Raw genomic sequence first — 23,486 nt, 5'->3', positions numbered from 1 at the left:
TCCTTCAGATACTTCCCCATTGTTCAAAAGGTACAGGGTAGCTGGTACATACACACTTATAAAGTCTCTCGCTTACAGTTTGAGTCAGAACTACTAAGGATAAAATAAACTGTCTTCAAATTTAGTGTATTTTTCATGCAGAGCAGATACACAGCTTCTCTTGTGAACATTTGATTGCTTCTACTTCAAATATTCACACTCACGAGCTGTTCACCTACCTAGGAGCCAATCCTATAGTTGTGGACAAGCAGAAGGCCTTTGTCATCGATAACTGGCCAGTAGACCATAAAGTAATAAGCTGCATGGAAACTCCATTCACACACAGCTCCGAGGCTGTAGTTCGTCTGTAACCAGACTTACACTTTTATCTGAATAAGCAACTGCGTAAGCAGCACATACAGTGAATGTCAGGTTACAATAAAAAATACAGAAAAATAAAAAGAATACGGTCTTTTCAATACCTATGTAATAACTGCAGCAATTAACTTCAAACATCACTTCAGAAGTTTGCTTAATGTACTTAAGTTCAGGATGCATTTGTGGATGGAGCAACACATTTAATGTTTTCCTCAGAAAGTGCACTGTTTCTCTCCCATGACATTTTGCCTGACCAGTAGAACATTTTCCAGTTTTATTTCTGGCATCACTTTCTTGCTTTTGGGTAATTCACATCTTTGGCGATTGTTCATTTTTCTGATTTGTTGTTGAAATTTTTCAGATGAAAAGGAAAGAGATGAAAGGAAGTCTAAACTGTATAAGCCTAAAGCTAGGTATGGTGAAATGAAAACACCACACCAAGAAGTTCCTTCTACCCCAACTTCATCTTCTGATGTGAAGAAACCCGTACGTAATTATGTATAATAATGGGTTATTGTAATTAATGTGATGGCCCTTTTCTAGAATTGAAATCTGTTGTCAGATGAGATATTTGGAGGAGTGGATAAAAACTTGGTTAAAGTGTTGACTTTTCAAGAGGCGAGGCAGAGGAGCATAAGGAGGGAATTTCTAGAGCTTGGAGATGATTAAATTTGTGCTAAATTATCTGGATTATAAAGACACAGTAAAAGTAATTGTCCGCCTAATGACAGTTATTCCCAGAGTAGACACTTGAATGCGGATGGTCAGTGAGAATAGAATGAGCCTCAGGTATGATGCTTTTACATTTAAATAACCTGTAAGAGCGCATTATCTTGGCTCACACGTAGAGATCGGTTGCTTTGCTGAGATACTGGTAGAAGCCACTATGGTGGAACCCCCATGACCAAGACGAGGATGAAATGAGAGCTTGAATGTAGAGAGCTCTTGACAAATTTTAAGCAGCACTCATATAAGAATTTGCGGAGAAATGACATTAAATTCTGTATCAAGAAAGGTCAAACTCCAGCCTAAATATTGCTACTGCCCTTGATTTTTAAAAGATCTATCTCTTCAGTTTAATCTGGGATAATATTGAAGTTCACTGGTAATATTCTGATAGAAGGATTTTCGGTATTTTCAAAAGATATTCAAACAATCAGTTTTCCCATCTATCTGAAAATACTTTGAAATTAATCAGTACTTTGAGCATGCTGCTCTCCTTGCAATTCAGTGGTGTATGACAAGTGAATGATTTGTCTTTTCTTTTTGAATGATACCTTTGTTTTGTTCTATACTGTCATATTTATCTTCATTGTCTCTAAGCACTGATGCTTGTCAGTCAATTCAAAACCTGATTTTTTAAGGCTTGAGGTCCACCTTTGACATAGCATTCATAGGAATCTTGAGAGCTAGAGTACAGCAGTATTTTAAAGGTGGAACCTTGTATGAATCTTTAACCATTTCCTCCAAGGTGGCATAAACAATTCTGTACCATATCCTTTCTTTAAACAGGAGTAGATGGGGAAGTACTGAGGCTGCAGATATTTTCTGTATCTATCAATCAACTTTCAGGACAGTGAATGATGTAAACACACTGTAGGAAACTGCATTTTTGTAAGCAAGAGATAAACTTTCTATCAAAGCATGATTGTGCTGCTTAATTCTAAAGACTTCAGTACTTAAAGATCAGAATTGAGAAAATGTGTTGGAAGCTTTGGAAAATTCATTTTTAGTTTGGAATGCCAGTTCACTACTGGCTTGGTGCCTATGACAAAAAAAGTACTTTGCAGTGTGGATTTGTGTGTGCCTTGAGCATAATTATTCTGCATAGCATATGTAACATTTTCCCCTCTTTTTCACCAAAAATAGACGAATAAAAAAGTGAAAGATGAGAAAAAGAAGAGTAATCTGGAAATATTCAAAGAAGAACTCAAGCAGTAAGTGGTGCAAAGTGCAGTTTGTAAGTTACAGTTTCTAGAAAAGGGTGGAATTGAGGGGAGGCAATGACCCAGCTGTATTATTGCTGAACTGTTAATCCAGTGACCCTGGTAATGTTTGGGGATCCATGTTCAAATACTGCCATGGCAGATAGTAGAATTTCAATTTGATGAAAATCTAGAAGCAAGAATCTAATGATGATCCTGAAACATAGAACACTACAGCGCAATACAGGCCCTTTGGCCCTCGATGTTGCGCCGACCTGTGAAACAAAACCGAATCCCATCTAACCTACCCTGTTCCATTATTAACCATATGTTTATCCAATAACCATTTAAATGCCCTTAAACTTGGCGAGTCTACTACTGTTGCAGGCCGGGCATTCCATGCCATTACTATTCTCTGAGTAAAGAACCTACCTCTGACATCTGTCGTATACCTATCAACCGTTGTCAGTTGTTGGAATTACACATATGGTTAACTAATGCAATTTAGGGAAGAAAACTGCTATCCATACCCTGGTCTGACCTGGGAGTCCAGACCCGCAGCAATGTGGTTGACTCTTAACTACCCTCTGGAAGGGGCAATAAATGCTGGTCTAGCCAATGATGCCCTCATCCCATGAATGAATAAAACAAAATGTAGAAATGGTTGCTTAAAATATAATATTGAGTAATGAGTATTTAGGAAGATGTTGTTTTAATACACATATAGGATTCAGGAGGAGCGTGAAGAGAGACATAAAAATAAAAAGAAGAATAAAGAAGGGAATTTAAGACCAAGTAGATTTGAACCTATGCCTGCTGATGTGGAACAGCAAATAAACAGACGTGTCTGTGAGTGTTCACCTATCTTTATTTGCAGTCATCCATTAGAATTGGACATTGAGCTATTCATTGAAGGCAAAGTGCACTTTAACAATAACAACAAGAACAAAGTTGCTGGAAAAGTTCAGCAGGTCTGGCAGCATCTGTGAAGAAAAGAACAGATTCAATGTTTCAGGTCCAGTGACCCTTCCTTCAGAAGTTTTTATTTTGTACTTTATTAATTCTGTATTGTGTACCTTTGATATCTCATCATCAAAGGCTGTTGTTCCCTTTTATTTTATGGCCTGTATCTGAAACAACTCCTAATTTTTAGAAGCAGCATTAGTTCATAAATATACTTAATAAGTTAAGATTAAGCAGACAAAGCACCTGTGTATCTACTACAGAAATGCAAGTTCTGATGCAAAATTCATTATTTTTAAATCATATCTAGTGATTGACGATACTCCAGGATCATACGATTCAGGGGATCCTCATACTACAAACTTGTATGTTGGAAACATAAACCCACAGGTATCTTCAGGTTTCTATTGTGGCTTGTCACATTTCATGCTTTTGGGGTATATTACTTTTTTAATGAGGCAAACTTTACTGTTATTTTAGATGGATGAAGAAATGCTTTGTAAGGAATTTGGCAAATTTGGCCCTTTGGCAAGTGTGAAAATCATGTGGCCTAGAACAGAGGAAGAGCGGGCTAGACTCCGAAACTGTGGGTTTGTTGCCTTCATGAACAGAAAACATGCAGATAAAGCCCTTAAATCGCTCAATGGTAAGTAGAAAAAGGTAGAATGTGTCTTTATGCCTATTAGAGTGAAGAATCTGAATATCATAAATTGTATCCGATTCTTGCAAGCCTGCTATTAGCTTCATTACTGCATCACGATACGCAACAGTTGATAAGAAACCAGTTTGACGTAAATGTAATTGAAGATTTCTGTGCCCAGTTGACATTAACTTAGCTCAGAGTTCATAGAAAATACTTTTATGAATTTGACAAGTTACGTGGATCATGTCTCAGATGCTGAAATAGGACGCTTCATGCTGCATACAGTGCATTGTATTTTCCTCATGTTTCAGGTTTTCTTTTTGCAAGCAGGTATTCATTTTAGTAGGGCGAGGTAACCAGGTCTCTGAGACCTCATGATGAATTGGTCTGATGGCCTGCTTCCTTAGTTCAGTGGAAAGAAAGCGAGAAACAGGAGGAACAACTTAAAAGCAACAGGGTGAATTAGATAAGTGAAGTAAACTAGTATGGAATCAAAAGTTTGTTTTAATATACAGGAAAAAAGTTTAAAAGGATGCTTAAGCAAAGAAGCTCAAGAAACAATTGAATACCTGCAAGGTTGAGACTTTGTGGTTATAATTATTCAATTTTTGGACATCCAAGATTCAGTTTCATATCAGGGCCATCAATCATATGATTTGTAGGGTTCTTACAGCATAAAAGACCAGGCCAAAACTAGGGTGCACTTCATTTCTATTTATAGCACAAATCCACAAATGTCTTGACAACAGACTCCTAATTTTGCAAGGCTAATAGTGGATGGCTGCAAATGCTCAAAAACTGTATGCAATTATCACTTCATGGCACTTGTCTTCCTTGCCAAAAATTGGTATTTTTGGCAGTAATAATGGTGATACTTCAAACGGTTTTCTGAGAATTCCTGTTATCGGTTGTGTTTACATTCCTGGTGCAAGCTAACTTTATAAATGTATCTTAATATGAAATTTTGTTCTTTTGTGTATTCATAGTGGTTTTTCAATTGGTATATTTTTAGTTTTTTTTAATGTTTAAAAGTCCAACTCAGTTATTTAATGTTCTAAAGCTTCTGTGTGTGCTGTCATGGTTACAGGGAAATTTATAATGGGTTATGAAATGAAGTTGGGCTGGGGAAAGGCAGTGCCCACACCTCCATATCCTATATATATCCCGCCAGCTATGATGGAAATGACTCTTCCGCCTCCTCCGTCGGGTTTACCTTTTAACGCACAGCCTAGAGGGAGGCTGAGGAACCCTGATTTACCGCTGCCACCATCAAAATCGAAGGAGGAATTTGAGAAGGTAAAACAATGTGTATGATTTCCGTGCATGCTAAAGAATCAAGAATTGATTTTGATGAATCTAAATATTACTTCAGGTCTAGTGTTTGTGAGTCTTTCTTTAAAAGCTTGAAGGCTGACTTCCTTCTTTAAAAAAAATTATAGCTGTGTAGTGAGATAATCTATTCATTTTGAGGTTGTTCTTGTCACCATTAGATGTACTACAAAAATAACCTTGCGCTGGTTTTATCTACTCATATGTGTTTGGGACCTTGGTGTTAACAATTCAAATCAACCAGTGTCAAATTGAAACTTCCAGAATAACTTGATGACAAGGCTAAGAACACAGGATTTTTTGTACAATATCGACATGCATGGAACGATATCGCTTGTCTTTGTGATCTTTTCAAGGCAGAGTCATTTAGCAGCTAGTTTAAACAGATTTGGAAACTTTGGTTATGAAAATAATGAGCAGCCCATTTTGGTGAGCACATGATAGGAATGAAAAATCGTCAGCCAACTCTACGTTCTGTTCACCCTGAGTAACAACTTTAGTTTTCCAAAATAGGAAATCCGTCATTGTGTCGAATTATTGTGATCGCAACCTATTGATCTACTCAGAAACGAAGTCCCAAAGCACTTTTAAGAAATTCTGCGTTTCCTACTGTCACAATTGAAGATTATTCATGATGACTTTCCCACTATATGCAGAATTTAACTATATTCTATTACGCGCATTATACAATGTAAATGTTGGTTTAAAATTAATAAAATAAAAACAGTCGTTCTCACTTAAAAGATAGACTTTTTGTCAGTTCCAGCCGGTCATAGCTTAAACCAAAATATCATGTTCAAGTCATCCAAAACTGAGCATTTTAAGCTCATTGTCTCCCAGTGATGTGGAGTATAGTGTTGTACTAATATTGAAGATTTTAAAATGTTAGTTTTCTAATATTATTCTGGAATGCAGGCATGTTATTAAGTACCTCCAAAGTCTTGTAAAATAACCTTTTGCTGTGGGATACTGTTAATAACAATTTTTAGCAAATGCTGCTGTTTTTAACAAAGTTAAAAAGAAATTGTACCATCAATTTTTTTATTTGAAGATTTGATATTCACGCTCCCATAACACCAAAATAATTATTCTATTTTGTAATACTCTGCATACAATTATGTAGTGATACTTAAGAGTATGTCTACACTGCGACCCAACAACTGATGATTGAACCTAGTAGTACCCACTAGAGTAGTGCGAGTTACACAACAATCGAGGGAGAAAAAACTTTAGTCAAAATCCAGATGTATAGATTTTGTGTTAGGCCAAATGCCCTGGTGAGTAGGCTGCTTTCAGGTATTTCGTGCTTTGTCTTTTTTTGGGAGGTGTTTGTCTTCTGGTTAAATGGTGTAACATTAAAATACCAACTATTGCTTTTATTTTGTTCTTGATGCTGTATGTCCTGCAGTGTTTCACCAGCAAATACTCACATTCTTTATATTTTTACTATTTGATGTGACTTCATGTGCAGACTCTGTCCGAAGCCGTAGTCAAAGTGGTTATCCCAACAGAAAGGTACACTTTCAGTTCATTCTTACTACTACTGCTACTACGACTAAGCAGCCTATTTACAACAAGACTTTTAGTAGACCAGAGGATTTTTTCCACGTGTGCTTACGTGCCTTAAAAGATGAACCCCATTTCTGCGAGCAACCAGATAGTTCTAGAAGTATTCTGTTAATTCCACTCCCAGATCATGAATCATGAATATTTAATCCAAGAAGTGACATAATATAAACAGATTATCTAGATTTAACTCTTAAATCTATACTGAAAATTTCTTTGTTAGCTATAGGCAGATGCATGTGAAGACTTTCATGCAATAATTTTGGCAGAGTTTTTCTGTTACTGAAATGTAGTTGAAGTGTTGATTTATACTTCACCGTTGCTTAGTAATGAACATGGTTGAGCTTATACTGTGATGCCTTGCTCAGAGAAATGGGGACTCTTGGTACGTTGCTTTAAAAAAAACACATAAATAGATTCGTGGATAGAGTGTGCCTTAGTCACAGCACAATGAATGGACCGGAGGAACAGGGACTGAAGTGACGGCTTGCTGATGCCTCAGGACGCTGAACTGTTTGGAGCCTGATGCTGGTTTTCACGGGCTTCTGTGCGAACATCCACAGCTTCGTGGGATTACGAGGATGCGCAACTACGGTTTGAGCCTGTTAGCTCTTCACACTTTGATAGTTTTTACTATTAGTAATCAACTCGGCCACATGAACTATGACACTTAGTACTTTCAGGTAATACTTACACTGCAAATAGCTTCTGTACTTGTATATACCAGCTGCATTGGATTTGTGAACCCAACTTATAATATTGTTTTACTGTTTTCAGATATTATTTTCTTGTGACAAATTCTTAAAGAAAACTTTGGATTTTAGAATGTGGTTGCATTTTAAAGCCACAATGTACTTTGTAAAACGGCAAGAACACCTAGTATACAAGTAGAATAATTTGTTATGACTGCATGTACCAGAATTAAAATGCAATCACAGTTAGTGAACTTCAATTTCAGTGCATCCATCCATTGCCTATATGTTCTTTGAAGTACATCGTGTGTCTCATGACTTTGTAACTGTTGGAAAACAAATGGATAGTTATTCAAGTCAGAAGATTTCTCGGGAAGTTTCAGAAAGAATTGGCATGTTGAGGCTTCCAGTGCACAAATGTATGATGGTTTTCAAATATTGCATTTCACCTTCTTGCAATTGCTGCAAATTGACTTAGTGCCAAGGAAGGTCTGTGTATTGTGGCTTTAAAAGGTTAAGAATTGAGTTACAAACTTTAATTTGGTGTTGATGTCATTATTCCTTAAATTTGTGCACAATACAATTTCTGGTTTTTTAAGTTTTGACAAAAAGTGGAAGTGAGTCCAACTGTAGGAAAATGTGCCATCCAAAAGTTTTGGAATGTGCCTAAAAAAAATTGTTTTTACTGGTCATGAGATCAGACTGGATGGTGCACTGGGTTACAACTAGCTTTTCACCTTAAAAGACCTGGATTTAAATTTGGCCCAGTCTCCTCGGTTTTCTAGATGTAAGAAAACTATAAAATATTTTTGAGCTGTTTCAGTCCTTTTCCCAGTGAGGGTGGGACTAGATAAGAAAACTGAAAATCTTACTTGAGTAATGGGAAATTGGAAAAATATAATTCTAATTGGGGTGCTGTTGTGAGGTTGGGTCTGAAGCTTATTGTTGGAGCACAGTAGAGGGAGCTTTACTCCACATCTAACTTTTCGTATTCTTATCTGTGTTTGATGCTTGTTTTGGGTTTCCAAAATGGAAGTATTCCATTCGCCAACACTAACATCCTTCACACTGAAGAGTACAAAATTCATAGAATTTTTTAAAAAGTTTAAATGCAATTGCAAAAATATTGCCTGTAGTAGCTGATAGTAGTAAGTAATGCAGTAAAATGTAGGTGGTTGTACTTGTGCACGTTTTCGGTTGGATTGGAGATCTGCTTTATATATCTTAAAACACCACCATTTGCTTTTGAGATTGTGGATTCACTGAGAAAGGGGACAGCATCAACTTCTCTTGTCTTATTTCTGTTGATTCAAATGCTGGAATGGTTTTACATGTTTGAAAGTATGTCTGTCATTTGCTATTTAAAATATGTATAACTGGGTATTTTTGAACAATGTTTAATTTTCTTTTGTTCTGTTAGGAACCTATTGTGTCTAATCCATCGAATGATTGAATTTGTAGTGCGTGAGGGACCGGTTTTTGAAGCTTTAATTATGAATCGAGAAGTTAATAATCCCCAGTTTAGGTAAGAGTTAATACGGTGAAATTTCAATATTTTTTCTATTCATGTAAAAAAATGGTCTGATGATTCTTATCAAATCCTTTACCAGGTTTCTATTTGAGAACACAAATCCAGCACACGTATACTATAGATGGAAACTGTTTTCTATTCTGCAGGTAAACTCAAGTTTTTTTTTCAAAACTCGGTAGATTTATTCCTTGTAATAAATTTTGCTTTAGTAAGCTTGATCAACAGTTAGTTAGCTTCACTTAATTTTCAGCTGCTGGTGTTAGGTTCATGGGAAACAGTGCATGCTAACTGCTATGTGTTTTACTGCTATATTAGAACGCAAGTAGATGCCAGAGAATAAATTATTTAATTTACACCAACATTTATTTTAGGTAGCGCCCAAATACTTTGACTCAGAAATCGAAATTATTTGTATTATTTCTCTGCACATAGGGTGATTCTCCAACTAAATGGCGAACAGACGATTTCCGAATATTTAAATGTGGTTCAGTGTGGAAACCTCCACCTATGAATCCCTATTTACATGGCATGCCAGAGGATGGAGAAATGGAAGTGCCTGTTGAACAAGAGGAACCAGTGAAGAAAGGACAACTGAAGGATGAGTAAGTGCTATTGTCGGCTGTCAGGTGGTAAATTCCTGATTTATTGCCTGCAGAAATCTCACATGGTTAATATGGAAGTGACTGCTGGAATACTCAAACTTCATACTAGTGAAATAACATTGTAAAGAAAAAACTCATCATGATTATAACTATTTTCATGTATTCGTGGTCTTTTCCTCTAGTTCACTAGTTTTTGCTTAATTTAAACCAGTCCGTGCCAACTAAACAGGGCACCCATGCCTGATCAGCACAGTGAGTTTTCAGTTGTACTTGACTGGGGAGGTTGGCATGGTCCCGGATTCCTGAGCATGTCTTGACCTGCACCTGACCAGCAATCAGGTGAAGCCATAGATCTGCCCTGCTTCTGCCGAAATTTATGATTTTATTTAAATGGAGAAAAATGTGCTCTTCCCTAAGATATGTAGGGTTTTCTTTCTTTCCCTTACCTTCAACGCCATTGTACCTTGACACAGTACTCGAGGGGTGGCCTCCCCAAGGCCCTGTATAACAGCAGCAAGACATCTTTACTCCCACCCTTGCACATGAAGGCTGGCATGCCGTCAGCTTCTCCCACAGCCTGCTCAACTTGCATGCCAACCTTCAATGACTGTTCCACTATGACACCCAAGTCTTGTTGCACCTCTCCTCTTAAACAGTTACCATTGAGATAATCTGCCTTTCTGTTTTTGTGAGCAAAGTGGATTACCTTACATTTACCCACATTATATTGCATTTGCCAAGTATGTGGTCACGCTGCCACTTCTGTCCGAGTCGCCCTACAGCCTCTTAGCGTCCTCCTCACAGCACACACTGCCACCCAGCTGAATGCCATCTGCAAATTTGGAGATACTGTATTCAATTCCTTTGACCAAATGCTTAATGTATATTGTGAGCAGCGGGGGTCCCTGCACTGAACCCTATGGTACCCCATTCATCATTGCCTGCCACTCTGAAAGGAACCGTTTACTCCAACTCTCTGCTCCCTGTTTGCCAACGAGTTCTCTATCCATGTCAGTATATTTTTCTGATATTATGAGCTTTAATTTTCCTTACCAATCTCTTGAGTGGAACCTTGTCAAAAGCCTTTTTAAAGTCCAGATACACAACATCTACTGATTCACCCTTGTTCTACTCTACTGGTCACATCCTCAAGAAATTCTAGAAGATTTGTCAAGTATGGTTTCCCTTTAGCGAATCCATGCTGACTAGACCCGATTCTGTCACTGCTTTCCAAATACTCAGTTATTACATCCTTAATGATGGACTTGAACGTTTTCCTCACCACCAGTGTCAGGCTAAATGGCCTGTAATTCCCCATTTTTGCTGTCCCTCTTTTTCTAAAGAGTAGGATTACATTTGTTACCCTCCAGCCCATTAGAACCTTTCCAGAGTCTACAGAATGCTGGAAAATGATTACCAATGTATATGCTATTTCTAAGGCCACTTCCTTAAATACTCCGTATGCAGAGTATCAAGTCCTGGGGACTTTATCAGGCTTTAATCCCATCACTTTCCTCAATACCATTTCCTGACTAATAAGAGTTTCTTTCAGTTCCTCCACACTTGACCCTGTGTCCCCATTTCCTGAAGGTTATTTATCTGCTCCTTAGTGAAGACAGATCAACAATATTTTTGTTTAACTGGTTTGCCTATTCATTGTTGTCATTATAAATTCACCTCATTCTAACTGCAAGGAACCTGTGGTTGTGTTCACCTTTTTTCCTTCACCTACCTGTAGAAGCTTTTGCAGCCAGATTTTATGTTTTCCGCAAGGTTATTTTCATATTCTATTTTCCCTTTCTGAATTAAACCTTGTGTGCAACAGTAATAGACTCGCCAACTTTAAGGCATTTAAATGGCCATTGGATAAACGTGGATGATAATGGAACAGTGTGGGTTAGATAGGCTTCAGATTCGTTTCACAGGTCGGCGCAGCGTCGAGGCCTGAAGGGCCCTGTTCTGCGCCGTAATGTTCTATGTCCTCCTCTGCTGCGTTTTAAATATCTCCTCGTCCTTGGGTTTGTACTATTTCTGGCCAATTTACATGCCTCTTCTTGGCTTTAACATATCTCTGATTTCCCTTGTTAGCCATGGTTGAGCCGCCTTCGTTGTATAGCTTTTACATCAGACAGGGATGTACGATTGTTGAAATTCATCAATGTGTTCTTTAAATGTTTACCATTGCTTATCCACTGTCAACACCTTAAACATTCTTGGCCAGCTTATCTTAGCCAATACGTGCCTCATGCCATCAAAGTTAGCTTTCTTTAAGTTCAGTACCCTTGTTTCAGATTTAGTTGTGTCATTCCATCTTAATGAAGAATTCTGCCATATCCCAAAGGATCTTGCACCACAATTTTGCTAATTAATCTTGTTTCACTACACAATACCCAATATAGGACAGCTTGCTCTCATGACTGTCACTAATGTCTTTTTCCCTTTTGTGTTCTGCAGTTGCACCCGTATGAATTCCACATTGACAGGCTAATATGCTCCTTTACTATTGTGTTAATCTCCTCCTTAACCAACAGTGTTATCACCTTTTCCTTTCTGTCTGTCTTTCCTGAAAATTGAATAACCCTGGATGATGAGTTCCCATCTTTGTTCACCCTGAAGTTAGATCACTCTGATCCCAATTGCATCATATCCGTTAATAATTGTTTGCACAGTTAATTCATCCACCTTATTACAAGTGCTGCTAACATGGAGACACACAGCCTTCAGACTCATTTATTTGGCATTTATTGCCCTTTTAGAGTCATTGTGAAATGTGGCCCTTGATTTTTGTGTGATTTCTCTCTTTTCCAGTTTCACATTTTTCTTTACTGTCCTTTGTTTGTGTCCCCACTTTATTTCCCTCTGACTTCCTGCATTGGTTCCCACCTCCCCTCCCTGCCATATTAGTTTAAACCCTCCCCAATAGCAGTAGCAAACAGTCCCCCACCATATTGGTTCCAGTCCTGCCCAGGTGCAACTGTACAGTTTGTGCCTGTCCAAATCAGAGACTAAAAGATTTAGACAGTTTCTGACTGGGCTATTTTATAAGACCTTTCAAATTGCCTACCATATTTAGAAAGCTTTTCTTAAAAAAAAATTTCCTTTGGTGTAATAGTCTTTTTTTTCCCATTTTGTGTTAAAGGAGCTCTGCAGCATTGTTGACCATGTTTTAGTGACTGGCCACCGTGCTAACTGAAATAACAATATGATCTATCAATGAGGTTTATTTCAGGGCGTGGCATGTCTAGTGGTGCCGTCAGCAGGCATCATGGTAAAGTTCTGGTATGCTGACTGTGTGATAATTGCCCAGGAAGTTTAAACTTTCAATGACAATTGCTGAGTATGTGGAAACCTCACAGAGGCACCTGAACTTTCACTCTGAGTCAGAGATTTTGAGGAGTTACCTTCATTTTTTGGCATGAGTTAGAGGAATAAAGCCAACTGTAACCCCTGGCTAATTATAGAGTTCCTCCCCACGCATGTGCACATGCACATTTGCGCATGCGTGCACAAAAGATAACTTACTAACTCCTGCCGCCAACATCCACGGAGCACCTGAACTCTGCCCCTGTGAACTTACAGTTCACTCCTTGACCTCGGGTGACTCATTTGCTTGTTACCTGTTCACCCCTCAACCACTTACCATCACTTTGCTGCCTAGCAACCTGCCTACATCCCCTCCCGCCTTTCATACTTTGCATTTCTCAGTAGTTGTAAAAGTGGCTTTTGGACCTTAAAGATTTTATTTGCTGGAATATGGCAGCATTGGTGCATAATGATGCCTTGACCGCTGACCATGATCCTCCACTCAGTGGATTCGTAGTTGGTTTCCAACACTATTCGCAGCAACTTTCACTTGGGCAGTTAAGTGCAAGATACCATTTTCACAAAACTAATAGCAACGCAACTGAGCAAGCAACTTGTCACAATAGTGCAAAGACTGTCTCATTCTTGCCCACAGTGGCATTGATTTTTCTTTGAAATATGCATTTCAACTTATGTTTCAGTTTGTAGTGAGTTACGTTCACTTCAATGCCAAATGCAACCTAAAAAAATTGAACAATGACATTTCAAAACTTACAGTGCCCATGGAATGGTAATGGAAATGGAACTTTACTGAAATGTAAAGTGTTTTGTATAATGTTATTTTTAAAATTATTGTTCTGGGATTGATGATTAAACACCGAACCGCTGTAGATCTAGTGACTATGAACTTTAATTTGATGCAAATAACTGCATTTGAAGAAGCAGTGTCATAGTGGTAATGTCACTGGACTAGTAATTCAGAACCCATGGCTACTGCTCTGGGCATATGGGTTGATATCCCATAATGGCAGATCGTAAACTTTAAATGCAATTAAAAATGAGCAAGAATAAGAAGTTAGCCTAATGCCAACCAACCAAGTAATTATTGTCGATTGTCACATTCTGTAAACCCATCTATCCTTTAGGAAGGGAAATCTGTTATCCTCACCAGTGTGACCAACATATGACTCCAGACCCACAGCAATGTGGTTGACTTGTAACTGCTCTTTGGGCAATTGGGGATAGCAGTTCGGGGCGGCACGGTGGCTTAGTGGTTAGCAGCCTCACAGCACCAGGGACCCGGTTCGATTCCAGCCTCGGGCAACTGTCTAAGTGGAGTTTGCACATTCTCCCCATGTCTGCATGTGTTTCCTCTCGGTGCTCCGGTTTCCTCCCAAAGTCTAAAGATATGCAGGCTAGGTGGATTGGTCATGCTAAATTGCCCGTAGTGTTCAGGGGTGTGTGGGTTATAGGAGGATGGGTTTGGGTGGGATGCTGCAAGGGGTGGTGTGAACTTGTTGGGCTGAAGGGCCTGTTTCCACACTGTAGGGAATCTAATCTAATAAGTGCTCACCTTGCTTGTGATGCCCACATTCCATTAAAAATAATTTAGAAAGGAGAATTGTGTGTACTTTTTTATGTTTGATTTGAAATGTAAATATTTTAAGAACTCACAATGTGTTATGAATGTCATAAAACTTACAGGCAGAGAGATAAATTGGAGAATATCCTAAGAGGCCTGGCACCACATCGAAATGATATCGGAGACGCTATGGTCTTCTGTTTGAATAATGCAGAGGCTGCTGAGGAAATAGTGGATTGCATTGCAGAGTCGCTATCTATTTTACAAACTCCACTGCAGAAAAAGGTAACTTACAAAAGTTAAACGTGTGTGCTTGTGTCAAAATATGCAAATAGTTGGTCATTCCTTTGCGCTTGTATCGTTCACCATCACTTTACAATATGAAATCTTATGAAGGTTTAATTATGTTTCTTGGCATTGTTGAAGTCCTCCAGTAAACTTGTAATACAATTACGTATGGGGCCACTAATTCAAACCATTTCTCAATTTTAGCTTTAATACTTGTGCATGTGTTACTGTGTTTAAGAGACAGCTTTTAGATTTCAAAAACAGAGCCCATTTACTAATATTTTGTTTACTTTTCATTGCAGATAGCAAGGCTCTACTTGGTGTCTGACATTCTGTATAATTCCTGTGCTAAAGTAGCCAATGCGTCTTATTATAGGAAATAGTAAGTTTCATCCATTTTTTTCTTGTCAGTCTTTTGCAATTATTTCTGGAAAGTCTGTGTAGTTTGAAGACTGTTTTATTCCTTTAACAGTTTTGAAACCAGACTCCCTCAGATATTTACTGATATGCATGAGGCTCATAAAGTGATTCAAGCAAGGCTTCAAGCAGAACAGTTCAAGGTATGTTTTTGTAGCAGAGAGGTTTAAAATTGAAGCAGAGTACAGGGTGTTCTATTTTGTGCAAAGCAGCGCTCATTTTAGTAGTACATAATTTTGTATAGATGTAATTTTCCTTTCTAACCATCCTCCATTTGTCACGTGGATGCAGTTATTTTAATTTCAGAGAACACAGTAAGTACTTGATTTTAGACTACGTTGACACCTGGATGGGCCTCAGATCCCATCACCTGGGTTACGCGTGCTCAGCTGCCAATGCTTCAGTTGTACTGTCTGTCATCCCTAAAAGCTCAGATTAATGATGTTTCTTACAGTTGACTGTCCTGGAGTGAGCAGTTAGCGAAGCATATTCTGCTGGAGAGTTTCTGAATTCAGTTGTTTATACAAACTGAAAGAAATACAATCCAAGAACGTCCTGTCCTATGGAAAAAAACAGTAAATGAAAGAAATTGGCTTTCTGTGTGGGTTCCCTTACATAGAGACCAGTTGCTATGCAGTATAGGATGATTGTTTTGCTTTGTTACCTATTTGGAGTTTGCTACTGTATGCATAAATTTCATCACGCTGGCATCCGATTTGATGCTTTGTATAATATTCTTGGATGGTACTCATGGGGAATGGCATGGCTTCTCACTGCTTGATGTATATGGTCAGGGTTAAGAATCTCAAGATTGGGAATAGGATGTACTGGATGCAGCATTAAGATTTCTTTAATCTGAGTCACTGCAACCAAAGAAGATAATACTGTTGTTGCATCAAAATTAGATCTTTTTTCAGTTTGCATGTTAACATCACTTTTGCTTTTAAGAGAACATAATGCCAAGTTGTAGAATTTTCATGAGGCATTTGACAAGTTTGAGAGTCCCCATATTTGATTTTACTTCGGCTCCTTATAAGGGAATTTTTTTTTAAATCCGCAGTTTCACCTTCTGTCTTGGCAATATTGACTTCAGCTGAAATTGGATTCCATAATACTGATTATCTTTTAGCAACTCAGGTTATTATTTTTAATGCATGATTCAAAGCATTGAGTATTGACAGGTCTGTATAATCCCAGTTACACATAGATTTTATAGACAAGCTACCCGACAAACAGGAATTAAGAGGTGATTTTATGTACTCTATTGGACTCACATCCAGGTTTCACGTGTGGAGCTACTGTGTTCTAATTCTGTGTCATCTTCCCTACATATTCTTTAAAAACATTGGTATGGTTATTATGTGTCAGATTTTAGTTTGCTGCAGTTGTTAAATTTATGTCATAGCCTTGATTTTAATAGCCATCAGTAGTCTGATCCCTTTTGTAAAAATAATAAATTGCTTTCTCGCTGAATTTTTTATTTAAATTAGTTTACTTGTTCTACAGTAATCAAATGCAGCAGGTCTTTGATTGTTTCAGGATGTTTTATACAGTACTACTTTCAATTTAGACTAGTTCTAATTTGAACCTTTCATCAAAGCATACTCAACACAGCTCAGAATTAAAAGAATATTTGACTGAAGAAGCTGGTTTTGCTGAACTCATAGCATATTTAAAATGATTGTGCTTTATTTTGTTTTCATTTAGCAAAGGATAATGACCTGCTTTAGAGCATGGGAGGACTGGGCAGTGTACCCAGAGCCATTTCTCATAAGATTGCAGAATATATTCCTTGGACTAATGAAACTGGATGACGATTTATCGGAAAGACCTGTAGTATGTATTAGTATGACATACGTTATCTTTTTAACACTAATACATGATGAATAAACTACATTTCTTGTTTTCTTCTCTGCTCTTTCAATGTACTTTCTCAGTTCTGGAGATGTCAGCTAATATTACTGGCAGTGGCTTTACACATATAAATTTAAATTGTGAAGGTTGGTGTTCCAACCCAGCAGCTAAGCCCTTTACTATCCCTATGTGATGCTAAAGCTGATTGTATTATTTTGAGCCAGAGCTGTAATAATTTGCTCATTGCTGAGTTAGTTATTTTTACAAGCCGCTGTTGGGTCAGCTAGTGTTAACTTATTTGGCATCACTTTTGTGTTTTCTGTGATTGGAAAATAATTGGCAAGATTATTGGAAGAAAATGCTAAAAGTTTGACAAATGGTGGTTTAAATCACGAAGTTCCTAGCTCATTAGAAACTGCTATTTGACTCACTGAGGCTTATTCATCTATCACCAATGTACCATTATTTGAATTCTCAACAATCCATTATTTTACCTCTTTTATTACGCTTGATAAATTTTTGTGACGGTTTATGGTAGTGTGTACAAATGTTTTTTTCCGATAGTTCTCCCAAATTTAATTTTCATGATGATTAATTTATGTCCTGTGTTTCTACTTTTTGGTTTCATAGAATCATAGAATTCCTGCAGTGTGGAAACAGGCCTTTCGGCCCAACAAGTCCACACCGACCCTCAGAGCATCCCACCCAGACCCATCTCCCTAATCTACACATCCCTGAACGCTATGGGCAATTTAGCATGGCCAGTCCACCTAGCCTGCACATTTTTGGACAGTGGGAAGAAACCCACATAGACATGGGGAGTGTGTGCAAACTCCACACAGACAGTCACCCAAGGGTGGAATCGAATCCGGGTCATGACCTGGTGCTGTGAGGCAGCAGTGCTAACTGCTGAGCCACCACGGTACCATTTTGCCATGTTTTACATGAAATGGAGCTCAAGTCTGTTGTGCTGTTATTGCAACTTGAATTGGCACGTGTGAAATTGTCATAACCTCATAACCTTTTGTTTGCAGTATTTCACTGTGTTTCAATTCATTACCCTGTACGCAGCTACTGCTTACAAATCAGCGTGCACTACACTAGGTTATTCTGTCCACAGCTTTGAAACGTCACCATCCACTTTGTTACCCCCAGATTCTCAACACATTATACTCTTGTTGCTAACTTGCACTCCAGTTCAATTCTTGCTGATTGAGTAGGCTTAACTAATCTCTTCCCAAATGTTTCTGCACCCTGCCGTAGTAATTCCAATGATTCAGCACTTAGATAAATCAGGCTGCCACTATTACATACTCTGGCTTTCCATCACTTCTTTATCCTGAGGCAAATAGACTTCTTGTTCCCCAATAATTCTGCATGCTCCCATTCCCACAATTATCCTCCCCCTGTTCCCATATCTTTAACCAGCACCTCAACAGTGTTAATAAATATTAATTAACCAGAATTGCATCATTAATTTCTTAATATAAGCTTTTAAATAAAGTTAACGCACACAAGTAGACAAGCTCACCTGTAATAGTTAAGGCTCATAAATTAACATGTTTGAATGTAGCACAGTTAATTTCTACCAGAATATACTGTCATATTTCTTTTCATTTTTATAAAAACACAATTTCACTTTGGATGCTTAAACTAGTGGCTATCAGTCATCCATGACCAGCCATTCAAGCCTGACGGAAGCTTTGGGAACTATTTCCACAACCATCACCAAGTATAGACATTGGAAGCATGCTTCATGCCTTAGTTGTCTAAAATGTTGTATGAATGAAATCTAACTAATTTGCATTTTAATGAATCAAAATTGCTTCCATCACCTACCTGGTTATCTTAGTTTATCTGCGAGCTGACTGTATGCACTGCTTGGTTTGCATGTGGTGTATCAGTATTAAGTTGATTAACTCTTCTTTGTGTTCCTGTAATGTATGTTTATTCAGGTGATTGATGATGTGGATGGTACACCAATTGATGGTGACCAAATTGCTCCGTTGGATGATGTTGATGGATTGCCAATTGATGGAATCCCACTCGATGGAGCACCTTTAGATGATATTGATGGGATTCCTTTGAAATCAGTTGAGGATGACCTTGATGGAATGCCAAGTAAGCACATAAATCGTCTTTGTCAATATTAATGGTGATAAGTGCATTGTTGGCACTTGTACGTTTATTTTAGTTATATCAATATTTGAGTTGAGTGGTGGTTATTTTACCCAATGTCGGAAAGATTGTGTATTTAAGATATTTTTAACCATTAACAATTTATACTTGTTTTAAGGTAATTTGTTATACATATAATACAGGTATTGGTCAGTTTTTTGTGAATTAGTGTTTCTACAAAGTTGTTATTAATCAATGTAGCAAGTAGTCTACGATGCTGTGAGAAAATTATTGGATTTCTTCACTCTAATTTGTGTTTTTCAAAAAAGAAGTCTTTTATTTTGCAACTATTCTCATTTAGGCACTAAAAGTCTATATTTAAAATTAAACCCGTTTTCATTCAGGGACAGTTACACTCCTGTGTTTTGAATAGCTTCATATGGGGCAGTAATATTCAATAATTCTCAATCCTGTGGAACCCAGGTTACTATATTCTAACTTATGCTCAGTGGTTGAAAATTAAAGATGTATAAATAATCTCAGTCAGAGGTGACTTCCTTATTGGCTTTTACCAAGGAAAGATGAAGTTGAATTCATGTGGTACCATCGAAATTCTTGAGACATCTTATTTGGCTATAATGTTTTTTAAGTACTGAAGAAATTGAAACAAGAGTAAGACCTTGCGCCTACTCAGTCAATCTATAGGATCGTAGCTAATCTGACATTTATGAATTTACTCTGGGTTTAAGAGGAGTGTTTTGTCCTTTTTTTAAATGAAGAAAAGTTGAAACAGAGGTACAAAGCATTTTGCTCAAAGCCAGTAAAGTAAACAGCTTATGAGGCCGTGGAGTTTTTTAAATGTTAGAATACTAGAAGCAGCCTGAATGGGTGGGGTCAAGCTCCCATAGAACCAGGATTTTTAGTTTTAACTTTCAGCAGTTGCTGGGGACTTGAAGCTGTATGTGGAAGCACTTATTCTTTTCTTGGTTACAGCTAAAAGCTGGGGTTCTCTTCCTGCTGATAGAATTGCATGTGAGACAATCTTTTTTTCCTAAATTTGCCGTTGCCAAGCCAAGGGTGTGTTTGTGGGATGTTACTATATTAGAACAGTTAATTGGTAGGTTATAATTTTATTAAGTATTTAGATAGTTACAAAATAAGTCAATTTTTTCATTTTTATTTTATATTTTAACTGCAATTTTTTTTTTAAAAACATTTTTTGCTTAAAATTGAGTAGTTTAACCAATCAAATTATATCTGGAATGCAGTGCCTTACACTTTTCTCTTAAAATAAGAAAAAGTTAGGCTCTAAGCTAACTTAATATATTTTCAAGGGGTGTGATCTAATCCGTAACACATTCCTTGCTTCTACTTTCCCATCCTTTCCCCATAACCCTTGGTTTCCCATGTCTTGTACGGAAGGAGGAAAATAAGTACTTACATGACTTCAAAATTACAGGAAATCCCAAAGTGTTTAACAGCCAGTTAAATCCTTTGACGTATAGTCACTGGTGCAATATAGGATGTGTGGCAACCAATGTCCAGACAGCAGATTCCCACTAACAGTTGTTGATGACCAGGTAACTTGTTTTGTTATGTTGATTGAGTGATGACTATTTGCTACGACATCATCTATAAATTCCTGCTGTTCTTTGAATATTGCTGCAGGGTACTTACATTCACCTGAGAGAGCGGACCGGGCTTCAGTTTTAATACCTCATTCAAAAGATGGTACTTCCATCAGTGTAAATTTGTGACACTTGTGTTCCAGTCGTGGATTAGGACTTGAACCTACAATCTTCTGATTCTGACGAGTGCTACGAACATAATTGCAGCAGTCAGAGAAGAAACAAAATGGCACTGTAATTCACATTGCGGCAACCCCTAAGAATAGTTGTAGCTACAGATTTCCAGCAGGTTATTCAGTTTATGATGGTTTTAAAGAACATAGCTGTCTTGTTTCTTTTTTAGTGGAGGAACTTGTAGTAATTAAAAAGGAAGAGCCGCTGTTAAAAATTGCACCTTCAAAATGGGAAACTGTGGATGAATCTGAGTTGGAATCTCATGGTATGAATTTTCAATTCACTCTGATTTTTATGCTGATACAATCATTTCAAATACTATTTCAAATTAATTGAATATTTGTTAATACTATGATCATCTGTTGTCCAAATAGAAATTTAAGCTTTAGAATAAAATTCCCAACAGAATATTTCATTTAAGGTTTGGATATAAGTAGATGTATTTTAAGTAATTCTGAACATTTGTTGAATATCTTTAAACATACTCTCAAATTTCAGAGTTTGATGGCACAAAGATCCAAGAAGATCTTGTAATTAAGCAATTAGGCATAATACAGTTTTTAACCAAGTAGCTACATTAGTGCATTTGTTGTGTGGTGATAGAGTTGAGATGATATAAAAAATTATGTAACCAGCTGGGTCATAAAAAGAAATTCGTTTTCAACTTAAGAAAGATTAACTTGATGCAAGCCTTTGAGGTGGAAATCTGTAACCAGAGATTAAAAGTATATATGACTGAAAAATCATGAAGAAATGAGGAGTGGGTGGTATGTCCATTTTCTTCCCATTGCCACAGCATTTTGGCTGCAGTGGAGAAGGTGGCAGATGGTTCTCTCACCCAGAGGCCAAGTGAGACAGTTAAATAGCCAGTTAAGGGCCTTTTCCCATTAACCATAGATTTGCAGCATGTGGAGAAGCTACCTGTTAATCCTTGGCAATCTCGCTGCAAGCTCAGGATGAAGATGGGTGGCTTGTGGTTTCCTATCTGTGGCAAACACTTTCCCAGTAATGGCGCACTTTTCCATTGCTGAGGCCTGTTTGATTGGACTACGACCAGGTGGCCCTTGACTACTTGCCTTATCTAGAAGTGCCCCTGCCATTCCTTTTTTCCAGGTGGGTCCAAGCTTCAATCGTGGTCACTACCCCAGTGATGTTTCTAGGCCTAAATTGCTGCCAGCTCTCCTCCTGACTGGCACCTTTGAGGCGAAATCTTGCTCTTCAAGAATAAGGAACCCAGATGCAACTTATTAGCTGGCCACTGTATCTGTAGGTTGAGCAGATGGCTGTGGAATAATTTGTATTATACCTGTAGCTGTTTGTTCTCTTTCTAAATCATAGAATCCGTACAGTGTGGAAATAGGCCGTTCAGCCCTGCAAGTCTACACTGTCCCTCCGAAGTGCAGCCCACCCAGACCCATTTCCCATGTCTAACCACCTAACCTAAGTATCCCTGGACACTATGGCAATTTATCATGGCCAGTTCACCTACCCTGCCCATCTTTGGACCGTGGGAGGAAACCGGAGCACGTGGAGGAAACCCTTGCAGACTCAGAGGGTGGAGCCGCCCAAGGGTGGAATCCAACCCGTGTCCCTGGTGCTGTGAGGCAACAGTGCTAGCCTCAGCCACTGTGCCGCCCGAATAGATTAAATGGTTTAAAATATCTTGCTGACTTTTTAGTAACCAGATGAGGCATTTAATACACATACATATGACACTTTCTGTTTATGAAATACTGAAATATAAATTTTATTCTGGCAGCAATGACCATGTCAAAATGGGATCTTCTTGACCACCCAGAATCAGAAGAAAAAGTTGAGATTAAGTAAGTTGCTTTGTACTACCTGTTGTGCATTGGCTTTTATTTTCTTCAGGAATTTAGTGTGCTTTGCCAAACTGTTCAAAAGCAGAAGTAAGACTTTTTAATCATTTCAGATGAATAAGTTGGTTTCCTTCATTACTGCAACTGAGTTGGAATGATTACTTCATAAACAAAAACAGAAATTGCTGGAAAAGTTTTTCAGGTCTGTCAACATATGTGGAGAAAAATCAAGAGTTGATGTTGGGTGACCCTTCCTTGGAACAGAATAATTATTTTGTTGGTATTTGCAGTCTTTTTATCCATTTAGATATTGCATAGAAAACTACATACCCAGGGTAGCACTCAAAATGAGGTCTTGTGCATAAAGGCAGCTGGATCTACTGTTTTGAGTGGTTTAATGTTTTTGTATTTGTTTGTCAGCCTTCAGCCAATTCAGTTCTCTTCATGTGATGTCAAGATGTGGTTGAAGATCCTGCTTTACTGCTAAGGCTGTGGGCCCTAAAAACATTCTGGAAATAGTACTGAAGACATTTGCCCCAGAAATAGCTGTGCCCTTAGCCAAACTGTTCCAGTATAGCTGCACCACTGGCATCTACCTGACACTGTATAAAATTGACCAGGCATGTCCAGTCCTCTCAATCGGTTGAAAAGTGATGGGTGATGCTCGATTTAGGTTGTGCTGGGCCCATTAACC

The 23,486-nt window shown here is 38.0% G+C and overlaps 1 protein-coding gene across 2 annotated transcripts in view; it reads left to right on the top strand.

Annotated features, from left to right (window-relative positions):
* LOC125458655 (U2 snRNP-associated SURP motif-containing protein-like) overlaps positions 1 to 23,486 on the top strand; it is a 59,457-nt gene that overhangs the window by 23,062 nt on the left and 12,909 nt on the right. Inside the window, exons 4-20 of one of the 2 annotated variants that reach the window (XM_048544079.2) lie at positions 719 to 843; positions 2,227 to 2,294; positions 3,010 to 3,131; positions 3,556 to 3,635; positions 3,726 to 3,891; positions 4,976 to 5,184; positions 6,689 to 6,732; positions 8,896 to 9,000; positions 9,086 to 9,152; positions 9,439 to 9,608; positions 14,616 to 14,778; positions 15,084 to 15,163; positions 15,254 to 15,341; positions 16,906 to 17,034; positions 19,008 to 19,173; positions 21,142 to 21,237; positions 22,732 to 22,795. In XM_048544079.2, coding sequence (XP_048400036.1) covers positions 719 to 843; positions 2,227 to 2,294; positions 3,010 to 3,131; positions 3,556 to 3,635; positions 3,726 to 3,891; positions 4,976 to 5,184; positions 6,689 to 6,732; positions 8,896 to 9,000; positions 9,086 to 9,152; positions 9,439 to 9,608; positions 14,616 to 14,778; positions 15,084 to 15,163; positions 15,254 to 15,341; positions 16,906 to 17,034; positions 19,008 to 19,173; positions 21,142 to 21,237; positions 22,732 to 22,795 — 1,942 coding nt within the window. Of the gene's footprint in view, positions 1 to 718; positions 844 to 2,226; positions 2,295 to 3,009; positions 3,132 to 3,555; positions 3,636 to 3,725; positions 3,892 to 4,975; positions 5,185 to 6,688; positions 6,733 to 8,895; positions 9,001 to 9,085; positions 9,153 to 9,438; positions 9,609 to 14,615; positions 14,779 to 15,083; positions 15,164 to 15,253; positions 15,342 to 16,905; positions 17,035 to 19,007; positions 19,174 to 21,141; positions 21,238 to 22,731; positions 22,796 to 23,486 lie in introns of those variants that run through there. The other variant, XM_048544081.2, reaches the window with a different exon arrangement.

The sequence above is a fragment of the Stegostoma tigrinum genome, chromosome 15 (genome assembly GCF_030684315.1).
Source record: "Stegostoma tigrinum isolate sSteTig4 chromosome 15, sSteTig4.hap1, whole genome shotgun sequence".
NCBI lineage: Eukaryota > Metazoa > Chordata > Chondrichthyes > Orectolobiformes > Stegostomatidae > Stegostoma > Stegostoma tigrinum.
Note: the sequence above shows the minus strand (reverse complement) of the source record. Positions and strands in the feature narration are given on the sequence as shown.